The sequence below is a fragment of the Ambystoma mexicanum genome, chromosome 5q (genome assembly GCF_040938575.1).
Source record: "Ambystoma mexicanum isolate Mex_15411 chromosome 5q, UKY_AmexF1_1, whole genome shotgun sequence".
Lineage (NCBI taxonomy): Eukaryota > Metazoa > Chordata > Amphibia > Caudata > Ambystomatidae > Ambystoma > Ambystoma mexicanum.
In genome coordinates, this window is record NC_090933.1 from 1143969131 (window position 1) to 1143982557 (window position 13427).

Below are 13427 nucleotides of genomic sequence, written 5' to 3' on the forward strand. Positions count from 1 at the left end.
TTTCCAACGCAAACAACGCTTTGATAAGAAAATGCATACGCAACAGAGGAGGTTAAGGTAAACAATAGGGTGTTGGTGATGTCTAGCAAATTAGATCTACCTGTAACACCCACAGAGGAAAGAGGAGAAAACAGAAAAGAGGAGCAGATTAGGTTTCAATAACTGGTTGAAATGGCATAAGCAGGAGCAGTTGTGAATGAAGCAAGTACACATTCTAACCAAATTCAGTTCAATTTGATTTCCATTATGAGATTGGAAAGTTCCAACTCAGATGGTTAATGGTTATTTTCACCCTGCCTATAATGTGTACATACGGTATCTGTCAAGTAGAAGAATGCATTACTCTGTTGATGATATAAAAGAACAGCATTGCCAATTCGAAGTCTTTTAGGGCTCCCAGACCCAGAGGATTGGCAAACAATATCTTTAACGTTGCCCTGGACTTTTGGGCACAGGTTTTACAGTTTCTTTATTGAAAGGTTATTCAGCTAAATGAATCCAGCCCCCTATTGGGGGGAATCCATTTTGATTCCAATGTATAAAAACAATGGCAGAAATACTGCTGACAACTATTGCTTAAATGCATTTTGGGATGGAACATTTAACCTTTTTGTTAGTTTACTTTTATAGGAGCTAAAAACTGATCATGATTTCTTGGTAACCAGGTTTGCAAAAAAGGCTACCAGCACCCGTAATCCCTCACTCAAGGTAGCCTTTTTAGACTTCACTGCCTCTTTTGATCATGCTTACAGACAGCTGCAATGAAGGAGGGTGGATCCACAGTTGTTTAATGTAAATATATTATTACATTCAGACACACCTCAGAGTAAGGCTAGACAGCAAGGTCACCTGCACTGAAAATATACACAGAAGCCAGGGCCTGGAACAGGGTTCTGTGCTGGTGCCCTTGCTGTTTATTCTGAATATATCTTATGTGGGCAATGTTCTTAGTAAGATCAACAGCTTTCCCCCTAAATTGGGACACCAACATATTGGTTATGTGGCCTACACCAAACACATTGCCCTCCTGGCTCGCACAGCAGTGGGCCTTCATAGAAGTTTAGATGGCACTAATAGTTTTAGAGTAAATCATGGCTTACAATGATATCTAAGGAAATCAAAGATACATCATTTTACTACAACATGGAAACTCTCCTTCTCCCATTTATATGGTAAATTGGCCTTGTACACTTGGAGAGTACGGTCTCCTTTTAGGCTTTCAGTGGTTGAATTAAGTGTGCATTTGGCACTGGCAAAAGCAAGCAAATGTATAAGGGCCAATGTGATTACAATGATGTGCGGTCTTCATGGGGGTTTCTTGTTAGAGCTACTGATTAAGGCTTACAAACATAAAGTGGTCCCTGCGGTAATTTATGGTCTGGACATTCAGTTTGATAGGCTTCTGAAGGGTGGATGGCCCACCTTAAGGGGAAATTATGGAGGGCAGCCCTTAGAAGAGCAACACATTCCTTGATCGAATATGTACGCGTGGAGTTTCGGTTAACCCCATTGTTCACCTTGGCAAAGGTAAAGAGGCTAAAGAGCCACCAGTATCTGTTCCCTTTGGGGATCTGAAAGTAGGTGATGCTTCCCAAGGTAAATTTGGAGATGATATCCTTTACTAAGATAAACTAATAGTTGGTGACCTCTATTGGGGTACAATTGTACTAGTCCCAAAATAAGAATTTGATTATGCCTGAAATGAAAAAAGGAGCCTCAACTGAAGACAGGGAGATGAAAACACGGCGAGGAACTACCACGGCTACAACCAAAAAATATATTTAAGTGTTTCCTTCTTACCTGTTGAGACAACTTTATATGGGGAACCATCTTGATTCTAAACATAGAAACCTTTTTTTTATATATTTTAGTACCGCGCGACACGAGAAATTGTAGGTACTGTCAACAGGACGATCCCCTGAAAACCTCAAGACGCCTGTATATAAAATATGGAGTGGTCAGTAAGACATTTTATGCTCGTTTTAGACCATTTTAAGGCAGAAGATGATGTTAGGTGCTCATCTTACCTTAAACTTATCAGCTCATTAATGGTTACAGCTTGAACTGTTGTTTTTTAAAGAATTACTTTTAATTTTTATTTGGTAGATTTAAAGAATTGTAGAGTGTATTGTATATATCAGCTGAAGATGTATTACATTTGATAAATGTTTTTTTTGTATAATGAAATTGTACGCTTAAACTTAAATGCTTCTTTGCATTTATTAATCATGTGAGAGGTTTAATGTAAGTCATGGCAGCGCCAATAAATAAATATCTGCCCATTCGGGTTAAAGTAATGAAAACCCTACCAACACATTTTGGCATGGTTCCCTTGAAATGAGCTGAGCAAAGGCATGTGTGCTTTGTGTGACTGATATGCGACTAGTATAAATTGTGCTTGGGTGGAACAGTTGGCATTGCTATCACAATTTTTGTAGATAAAGGACTGCATTTGCTTTAAGTAGTATATGAAATATTTGAATAAATGATGAAACAATACATATATTTATTAAATTAAACAGATTCCTTAAATGTATCCCATCCAATAATCATTACCGTTATGCGTAATTTATCTAGCTGTTCGATGGCCTTTCTCTTTTTCTTTACGGAGACTGCACCTCTAAGCATTTCCATAAAACAACCTAGAACAAAGTGAGGGCTAGTTTTGATATTTCACAAGCTTAAACACAGTGTTGTGGCTGTAAGGATGACACAGGGTTTGTGAGGGTTACAGCTTTATTTACCTCATTGAGATAGCAGTGAGGCGCCACAGTTACTTCACTGTGACACCAATTGTACATTAAGGGTAAAACTATGCATAAAGCATTTAACTATCTACATGATAATGGGTCCTGTCTCTCAATGTTCCTGTAAGAGCACCAGGGTGAGTGTGCTTCTCTGCACAGCCCATGCTCTTACTGCAGCGGCATGGTTGGCTGGGTGCGCAACAACATGCGTGAGCTCGCTAGAGCCAGCGCCTGGACTCTCACGAGACCAAACCTCCACATACCTTCTTTTATAGAGCAGCTAGGTGCTACTCCATCACAAAGTCTGCAAACCTTGCAGGTCTTTTCCTCTCGTGTTCAGGCTGGTTCTATCTGCTCTCCACCTGCAGCATCATCCCCTCTTCCTCTCTCTGTTTTGTCTGTATTTCACTTGCTGAATTTTGCACCTCTCCATGACCTCTGGGACTCTCAGGAACAGCGACCTTCTCTTGTCCTAGACCATCACAACTCAAATCATTGGGTCTAGTCTGTTCGCATAGTCTCTTTTTTTCTTTGCCATGGTACACTACACCCTGCCTCAATGAGCTCAGTGGTCCTTTTCTTGAACAGGACCACCCTCTCCATGTTCCATTTCTTCCCATCTTGGGTACATAAATGGTTCATGTCTCTTTGCATTACTGTGATGGGGCTGCTGTATTTGCAATTGCAATTGCTTCCTTCACCGCTCTGTATGGGTCCATTCCTGATGCAGTTGCTAGCTGTAACACCACTTTGATGAACCTGTTGGTTCATTCTACCAGTCCATTGGCCTGGGGATGATAAAATGATGCCTTTACTTGAGTAATATTGTAATCCCTCATGAATATTTCCGTTTCTCTGGACACTAGCTGGACGCTATTGTCTGTTACTATTTCGTTGGGCAAGCCCTCTCTCTGAAATATTGCCGTGATCACACCAACCACAGTGGACGTTTTTATGTCGGGTACAGATTCGGACCACTCTGTATCTATGTTCAGGCAACATCACTTCAAGGGGACCAATGAAGTCTGACCCCAGCTTGTGCCATACTCCTTCCAGTATCTCAATTGGAATCAGAGGTGCTTGCCTAACTTTTAGACTCTTATAGCTATGTAAAAACTCATGACACCTCTCTGACATGATCCATATCTCCTGGTCCATGCCAGGCCACCAATACAATTCTCTCAAGTGTCACCTTGTCAAGTTGCGTCCCATGTGCCCTGCATTCACCGTGAACATAATGACTTTTCTCATCCCCATGGGCGGTATGACTTGATTGCCTCTCATTGCGAAGCCTTCTGTCTCAAAAATATCATAGGCCACTTTCCAGTATGGCCTTAGGTCTTCTGGAATTGTTCTCTCTTCAGGTCATACTTTCCTGGACCATTCCATCAGTTTCACAATGGTTAAGTCGCTCACCAATTATTCTTTCCAATCCCCTTCACTCATTTTGAGAAACTCTCTTTTCCTGAGATCTCCTATGGATGGCACTACACACTCATCCTTGAGAAAGTAGATTACTGCGTCTCTTGTTTCAGGTGATTAGGACATACAGTCTGCTTGGGTATTTTTCCATCCCACAATGTGAATAAATCAAAAGTGTACTCCTGTAGGTTCGTAGTAATGCAGAGAAGCCAGCCGGGCTGTGCACGTGTTTGTCACTCCTGTACTTAGCATGTGAATTAATGACTTATGGTCTGTTACCAACTGACATTTTGTGCCCCACGCATATGTTCTGAAATATTCAACTGCCCAGTGAGAGGGGTCAGAAATGGAAGACGGACACAAAAGTATAGTTTTCTCAAAAGTTGCAGTTTTATTAAATAAAAAGGCATGTGATAAATGCCTACCTTTCCCTAACCTAAAAGGGATGTCCCTGCCCAGCACACTAAAACTAAAGAAAAGGAACTAGTGTACAAAAAGTCTCTGCCCCTCACGCTATGACAGACAACAAAATTATACAAGGAATGTTTGGTTGATTTAAATTCCACACAACAGTGCAAAAACATATAAGCTTTGAAGAGTACTCCTTGTGACCAGTGTTGTGTTCCCTTCACCTGGCTCAATACGGGAACACACTTGAAAAGGTTTTGATTCAACAAAATCTTGTTCACTTCAACACAAAAGTTATTTTCTCCCCAATACTATCTTCCCTTGGATAAAGTAATGTCTCTTTCATAAACACTTATTGTAAAAATCAAAACACTTGTTATTGTACACATTATCCTTTTTTGGCAAGGGAAATGTCTTTAAACATTTGTTCCAAAAAGCAAAGCACTTGTTGTCTTCAACAATATCATCCTTGGTAAAGCCAAATGTCTTTCTCACCAACCAAAAGTTCATAAACTAAAAGAAAGTGTTTTCTTTAGGTTATAAAGCAATTATAAGCACATTACACTTTTTCTTCCAGTGGAAATGACTTACTTCCAATGTAAATGCTCTACTTTTATCAAGATAGCAAACAATATCTTCTTGTAAAGTAGCAGTTTGTCACAATAATAATAGTGGTAACACTTTCTTTCTACCACACCTTTTGCCACAAATACATTGTTTCAAAACATTGTCTTCTTTCCTGGCACACTCGCCTGCCAGGACTAACTACTATTGATCCCTTTCCTTATGTGTTCGCCTGCCAGTATTAAACGCCTACAACTACAATTGTTCCTAGTGGCAATATTTGTTCCAAGATTCTCCACACCAGTATCCCATGTGAGGCTTGAACATTTGCTGCTTCTTTCTATAGTCTCTTGACTCTTGACAATATGGGTTACAGTTTTCCCCCAACTGGTGTCTTTCTGTATAGCCACTTGGATGTTGGCAATCCAGGTTTATCCTAATTGGTGTCCCACAAAAGTGGAATTATGCCCTTGTTTCCTTTGTACTTTTCCTGTACAGCCTCTTGGTTGGTGGCATTGCGAGTTATAAATTACCACCAATTGGTATCCTATGAAGGGGGAATCTCCTCCCATGTGATCCTCCCTCCTGATACCAGCCCCAAGGTTAGGATCAGGTAGCGGCTACCTTCTCCTGGTAACATGGGAGAAGATCTTAGGCTGGGGATCAGTGATGACTCGGCAGGATTCATCACACCAGACACAGGCTAACATTTCTTTTTCTACCATTGCACGATTCATTTCCACTGCAAGACTTATCCTTGGCCTCAAGGCCAGGAACCACATCTCTCTGGCACGGAAATCCCTTCACTGGCTCACCGTAGCAGCAAGGATCAAATTCAAGACCCATTGCATTATTCACAAGGCTTTCTGGGACCTGGGGCCTACCTACCTGCAATGCTGTCTACCTAAATACTGTCCCTCATGAGCCCTCCACTCATTTACCTCCAACCTTCTGCGAGTGAGCTGGTTCTCCAAGCAGAGATTTGGAGGGAGATCCTTATCCTCAGCAGGTGCCTCTCTCCGGAATAGCCTCTCTTCCACCCTCCATCTTGAGCCAGATCGCCTTAAATTCTGGAAAACCATCAAGACTTTCCTCTTCTCCTCTTCCTCTCCCTCTACCCTGCTAACATAGCTCTCTGCTTTTATTTTCTCTCTCTCCCATCTCCTCCGTTCAGCATTGACTGGCTGCCGGTTTTACTTCAGAGTCTCACTGGTCCCCGGTTCTCCCGCCAGTCCTCCCTCGCACTTGCCTCAGGGCCCTACACCCTACCCAACTTAATGCATTGGAGATATTAACCCAAGAGAGTGTCTCTCTCTGCACTTACCCCAGTCATAACCGACCGGATGCACTTGACCCTTCCCTCCCTGTGATCCTCTTTGCACTTGCTCAATCCTTATGCACCGTGCCGGAAATTGTTGACTGTTCCCCCTTGTCACCACCCCTAAAACTGCAGAATCGCTGTCAGGCCTATTTGCTGTCCTCCACACTGTTAAATGAACTTTTTATACACTTATCGTCTCAGAAGTTCAAGGGCTCTGAATGACTGTTTGTTTTTTCCCCATGTTACCACCCTCCTTGAGCGCTTTGAAACACTTGGCTGTGTATAGGCGCTTTATAAGTAAACAATACACTACAATACAATACCTGGGACAACACCTTGGAAGCGAATGCCATTATTTGTTCCACATTGTATTTCTTCTGTGCTAGGGTATCGCCCAGGCCATATGCTTTGGTATCAGTTGTAATGATGTTCTTCCTCAAAGGACTGAACGGCCGGAGGCATGGGGCAATTATAATGCGCCCTTTGACCCTGTTGAACAACTTAATTTACTCTTGGTGCCAGCTGTAATCAGAACCTTTCTTAAGCGATTCCCACAGAGGTGCAGTGGTCTCTGAGAACCTCAGAAAAAACCTTGCGTGAGTCAAGAAAACAACCTATTCGCAGAGGCTGGAGCAATCACGATGGTCTGTAAAATGTTCCTCTTTGAGCTGATCCCCTCCCTTGAAATCTTGTAGCCCAGGTGCTCCACCTCTGTAGCTTTGATCACACACTTGTCATGGCATAGCCTCACTACAGCTTCCTGTGATTTTGTGATGACCTTCCGTAGTACAACGCCATTGGTCTCAATGTACTCGCCATCAATCAAGATGTTGTCTGGGAAATACGACACATTGCTTATATTATGCAGAAGGGAGCCCATCATCTGCTGAAAGGCTGAAGCCACTGAGAGCAACCTGAGCGGCATGCAGGTAAATTGATACGTGCTAAATGGTGTAATGAACACTGTAAGGGGCCTCGATTCCTTATATAGGCTGATATGGTGGTATGCGTCCCTCATATCCTGCTTTGCAAACAACTTGGCCTCCTTCATCATGAGAATCAGCTTGTTTAAGCTTGGGAGAGGGTAGCCGTCCATGATCACCCCTGATTCAAGCTGTGCAAATCGATGCACCCCGTGATATCACCAGAGTGCTGTTTTTTTATACGGACCACTGGACTCAACCATTCAGACGATTCTACCATCTCTGTTGTGCTGTCCTTCAACATCCTTTCCAGCTCTGCCCGTAGGGCTGTCCTTGCCATCAAGGGCACCGGTCTCACGTTGTGCTTTACTGGAATTGCATAGTGTTTCAACATGATCTTCTGGACATAGTTCTTTATTCTCCCCGGATTTTCACAGGATAACCAGGGAAATTCTTCCCTGGACACCAAACTCCTCCTGCATTCACCAACAATACCTGAACAATTGATGTTCAATTTGGACATGTCATCCCACCCTAACACAAAAGGGCCTTCTGCCGCAAAAAAAAACCCTGGTCCTCTGTCCTCGTACTGTGTCCTTGAATTCAATGGTGCTGTGGATGTATCCCACCAGACTCACGGTGGCGCCTCCAAAAACATTGGGCTTGTGCTACATCCTCTTCACTTCTACCCTGCCTCTGTCGACCATGTCCTTGTACAAGCAAATCAGCAATATCTTAACATCTGAACCTGAGTCAGCCATCACTCTCGCCTCCATCCATCCGCCTTGATTACTCAGTGTGGTTTTTCCCTTTGGGCCATCCCACTGTTTAATATTATTATTGTGGGTCGGCCATCTTCATCTGACGACTCCCTGTCTCTCACATCTTCACTAATGGACATTGTCCCCTGTGAAATGTAGTGAGTGCTTTTTTTGTGCGATGCACGCTGCGAGAAGACAGGCACATATAGAAACAGACTTAAATATAAAACAATACTTGTCAGCCATCTTTAGAAAGTTAGTCACAACATGAGCTTATTACTGAGAAGCATATTAAGTTAAGTTGATGCAATGTTGTGTATTTCCACTAAACCCTCCATCATTTAAATCAACACCATTAAATGCACCATATGGTATGATATATGATAGTTTATTTATATAGCACCTATAAACAATGTGTTTCAAAGTGCTTCAAGGCAAGAAACAAGGGAAAATACAATGACATTCTTACAGGCCATGAACAATAAAAATTTGAAATGATCGTACTCGGCCTGGTGGCATTTCAGATAGTGCAAGTGCTAAGACATTGGGCCTCATTAGGACCCTGGCGGTAGAGGGTTAATGGTGCCGGTAGAGCTGCCAGCACCATTAACCCCCTCCCGCCTCATTATGAGGTCCGCTCGCGGGACCCGCTCTGGACGCCAGGTTTTACCAGACGTCCTTAGCGGGTCCCGCGAGCGGCCCGGCATGCTAACAACGGGCCCGTCATTAACGGGCCCATTGATAGCATGCTCCCCATTCACATTGTGCCCTATGGGGGCTCGAATGGGAATGGGAATGTACCGGGTCCGGGTTCCCTGGATGGGGAAATACCGGGCCCTCCGAGGTCGGAATGGCCCAGTATTCCTCCATTTAGGGAACCCCTACCCGAGTTTGGGGGTAGCCATGCCCTTAAAAAGGGCATGGCAACCTCCGAAAAGTAATGAGGCCCATAGATAAGGAAGGAAAGAAGGGGGAGAGTGGGAAGGAAATAGAAACAGACAGGCGTCTGCCGTATTAGGCCTGACGCCATTTCTAGTAGAGCCGGAAATTAACAAAAGGTGAGGTAAAGGGGTGCATAAAGGGAGCGGAGGAACAGAACAAGCGACTAACGTACTAGGTCTGACGACATTTCATATCATTCTGAAGGGACGGGGAACAAGTAAGGGGAGGGGTATGAGACAAACAGGGTTGCTATCATACTAAATCCAGGACAATTCTGAGAGAGTAAGTGCATAGAAGAAAGTAAGGGGAGGAAGGGAGGAGATAGGAAAAGGGAGAAAGGGAGAGGAGGAGAGAACAGAGAGTAAGCAATGAAAACGAGTGTAAAAGCAAGAAAGAAGAGCAAAAACAATTGCAAAAGTCACTAGTAACACATCATGTTGTGAGAGAACAGCAAATGCAAGCCAGGATTCAAGATGAGGCTGGAAACAGCATGATTCAGGGCCACCATGAGTACAAGATGCAGGGGAAATCCAGCAGGAGAGTTGAGAAAGGGTGATGCACTGTGAATCAATGAAGTCCGTAAAAAGTCAAATCCAAAGCCTTGGCCGCAAGGCGGTGATGGTGAAACCAGAAGGTATTGTATTAGAACAAACTCCTGCAGAGGTAAGATGTTAGGGGGAGAGAGGACATGGGGGGGCAGGGTAGAAGAATTAAGCAAACACCAGTATATGAGAAGGGGGGCACAAGGAACATCACAGAGGGAACAGAGACATTAGAGGGCACAAAGGAACGTCACAGGGAGACAAGAGGGGGTGTGGGGCACAAGGGAATATCACGGGGGGACCAGAGGGGGAGGAGGGCACAAGGGACATCACAAGGGGATCAGAGGGGGAGGGGGCACAAGGGAACAACATGGGGGACCAGAGGGGGTGGGTCCATCAGGGAACATCACAGGGGGACCAGAGGGGTGGGGGGCACAAGGGAACATCACAGGGGACCAGAAGGGGTGGGGGGCAAAAAGGGAACATAATGGGGGGACCAGAGGGGTTGGGGGCAGAAGGGAACATCGCGGGGGGACCAGTGGGGAGGGGGCAAAGGGTACATCACAGGGGGACCAGAGGGAATGGGGGGCAAAGGGAACATCACAAGGGGATAAGAGGGGGTGTGGGGTACAAGGTAACATCACTGGGGGAAAATAGGGAGTGGGGGCAAAGGGAACATCACAGGGGGACCAGAAGGGGAGGGGGCAAAGGGAACATCACAGGGGACCAGATGGGGTGAGGGAAAAGGGAACATAACAGGGTACCAGAGTGGGTGGGGGGTACAAGGGAGCATCAAGGGTGGACCAGAGGGACTTGGGGGTACAAGGGAATATCACAGGGTGACGAGAGGCGGAGGGGGTAAAAGGGAACATCACAGGGGGGACAAGAGGGGGTGGGGGTACAAGGGAAAATCACAGGGTACCAGAGGGGAAGGGGGTACAAGGGAACATCATAATGGGACCAGAGGGGGGTACAAGGGAACATCACAGGGGTACCAGAGGGATGTGGGGGGTACAAGGAAGCATCACAGGGGGACCAGAAGGGGAGGGGGTATACAGAGTAATATATTTTCCCACAATTCCTGCATAAGCTGCACGGGTTAGAGAACAGCAAATTAAAAGGGAAACCAATAAGCAAGGGGTAGACAACATTGAAACACTGTGCATCACATAGGAAATAATCGTAAAGGGGGGCAGGTGTCTGCAGGGCACACACACTCAGGTCAGATGGGATGAGAACTAAAATCCAATACACATCACACTACAGGTAGGAACCTTATTTACTCACCGAAAAATAAAGTCATGGTTATCAATCCATATTCCGTAGCCTGAGTTCTTGAGGTTGCCTGAGTTGCCTACGACAGCACACCTTCGGCAGCGGTACGAGCTGGCTTCCAGGAAGTCCACTTCTCCAGAGAGGGTCTCAAACAATCTATTGACTGTCTCATTGAAAGGCTTGGGTTTAGGCTCCTTTTGCAATTTCTGTCAGGTAAAGAGAGATGTCATTGCATTTGGTTGACACAGTGATTTCTTGCAAACCTGTTTAAATCATGCTTCAATTAAATGTTTGAGTACATTGATATGCTGCCATTGTCGACGGGCATGTGTGTGCCTCTGCACTTATTCAATGCGAAGGTTTGGCGTACCGCCAGTCCCAGTCATGGGTATTTTGAATGACCGGCCCAAGGAATTAGATGTATGAATTTCATGGACAAGGAATTCAAATTATCAGCAATTTGGCTTTATGTAATGAGATGCACAGCAATTATGTATGGAGACAGTAGTTTTCATAAATAGAATTACTTGTCAGGCCTATAATAATCCTGTATAACCAATCAGAGTCAAGGAGTGCCTGCCCACATAATTAAGTCTATTACAGACTGATGGGGGGGTCATTATCAAGTGATAATGTATTGCCCAAAGTGAAGTTGAGGAATATATATAGGGAACGAGTCATTATCCCAAGCCATAATGACCCCACCTGAGATACGAAGGGTATTAGCAGATGCAGTGTTTCAACTTGAAATGAAAAACCTTTTTTATGGAGGAAAAACTAATAGCATACCCAAGATAAGCACAAGTACTGCAACTCTTAATGCTAATATGGTGATTTATTGAACATGGACCTTGTAACAATAAACTTGATGTATCGTGTATTTTACTGCTGTTTGTTAATTTGGGGAATTTAACTGCACATAATCATCTCTACCTTAATACAGCAGAAGAACATTGTTTCTATGTTCCTTGACAGGCTACTGTTTAAATCAATCTGTTTTGAATGAGGTCTCTAACAGAGAAAACGTAATTTGGAGCATTACCATAATTTGGAGCATTACCATTGGCTGAAAGGAGGTCTATAACAAAGTCCATGTGCTAATGCAAATTAAAATACACCCAACTTGAATATGTACATTTATGAAGAGAACAAATAATTTGAACTGGTGGTGTGAAATTATACCTTTCCAAACTTCTGGAATGTGCTGTCCACTCTCAGCTTTCTATCCATATTGAACATAACTCTCTTCTCTTCTCCCTTTTAATGTGGCTTTTTGTCCTCTGCACTCGACTGAGTCTGCTTTACTTGCTGTTCCATATACTCTTTGCGCCCGTCTGACATTTTAAACTATCGTCTATTCTCATTCTGTCAGATCTTTCTGCTGCCTTTGAGACTGTGGAGCCCTCTCTCCTTCGGTCCTCTGTCTTCTCTTTTGGCATTATTGGTTCTGTTCTAAACTGGTTTAGTTCTTGTCTCTCTGATCACTGTTTTGTGTGCCTTCGGCTGGTAAAGTCTCCTCTCCTGCTCCCCTCCCAATGGTGTCCCTTAAGACAACGGACAGACCTTTCTCTCTTTCTCTGCCTTTTCTGAAACTATCAACAATAACATCTCTGATTGTCTACAAATTGTCCAATCCAAGAAAAATTCACTGTTCCTTTACCTCCATCTGTCACTATTTATTCTCCCTCTCCCCCGTTCATCTCCATTCCCCCATCTCGTGACCCTCTGATTACTTTGGCTCGTAATTTAGGAGTAATTTTTCACTCTAATTTCTTCGTTGCTTCACACGTCTCTGCCACTGCTTCTTTCAGCTTTTCAACATTCATAAAATGTGGGCTCTCTTGATATTTCACATTGTCAAGCTTCTCATAACTTCGCTTGTTCTTTCCAGGTTTGACAACTGCTCATCCCTTCTTATTGGTCTCCCAGCCTATCATCTAGCTCCTTTACATTAAATCTACAACTCTGCTATTCGTACTCTATTCCATCTTCCCCCTCAAACCTCTACTTCAAATGCTTTCTTCTCTATATCCTGGCTTTCCTTTGAGACCTGCCTGTTATTCCACTTTTTGTGCATTGTCTTTAAATGAACCATTGTGTTGGCTCCTCCTTGGTTTAGTTCTATACACTTTCCCATTCTCTTTGCTCACAATCTCCCTTTCACTTGGCCCCGCATAAACCTCCTGGTGCAGCCTCTTGTTTTCAATCTTTTTCCTTATTGGCTTCTAAACTTTGGAATACTTTACCCCTCGATATTCGTTCTTCTTTCTCTTTGTATTCTTTCTGCTCCTCTCTTAAAGCACATCTGTTGGCTTCATCATAATGTAACATTGTAACATTACTTGTGCATTATATTTGTACCATTTTCTTATTTATTTTCAATCTCTTTGCCGAAAGCGCTATATAAGGCCCGGTGCCTCAGGGGGTTGCCAGGGAACACCTGGTATGAGATGGGGGCAGGGCAGACCCTACCCAGCACATGCGGACCCTTGCCACCTTGCTGGCGAGAGGGTCCCATGGCA

At 43.9% G+C, this 13427-nt stretch overlaps 1 protein-coding gene across 4 annotated transcripts in view; it reads right to left on the reverse strand.

The window, feature by feature from the left end:
* Positions 1-13427, reverse strand: part of LOC138497931 (CMP-N-acetylneuraminate-beta-galactosamide-alpha-2,3-sialyltransferase 1-like) — a 278656-nt gene that overhangs the window by 121241 nt on the left and 143988 nt on the right. For all 4 annotated transcript variants that reach the window (XM_069621663.1, XM_069621665.1, XM_069621662.1 and 1 more), the window contains one exon: positions 10918-11111. In XM_069621663.1, the coding sequence (XP_069477764.1) occupies positions 10918-11111 (194 nt within the window). The remainder of the gene's footprint in view (positions 1-10917; positions 11112-13427) is intronic.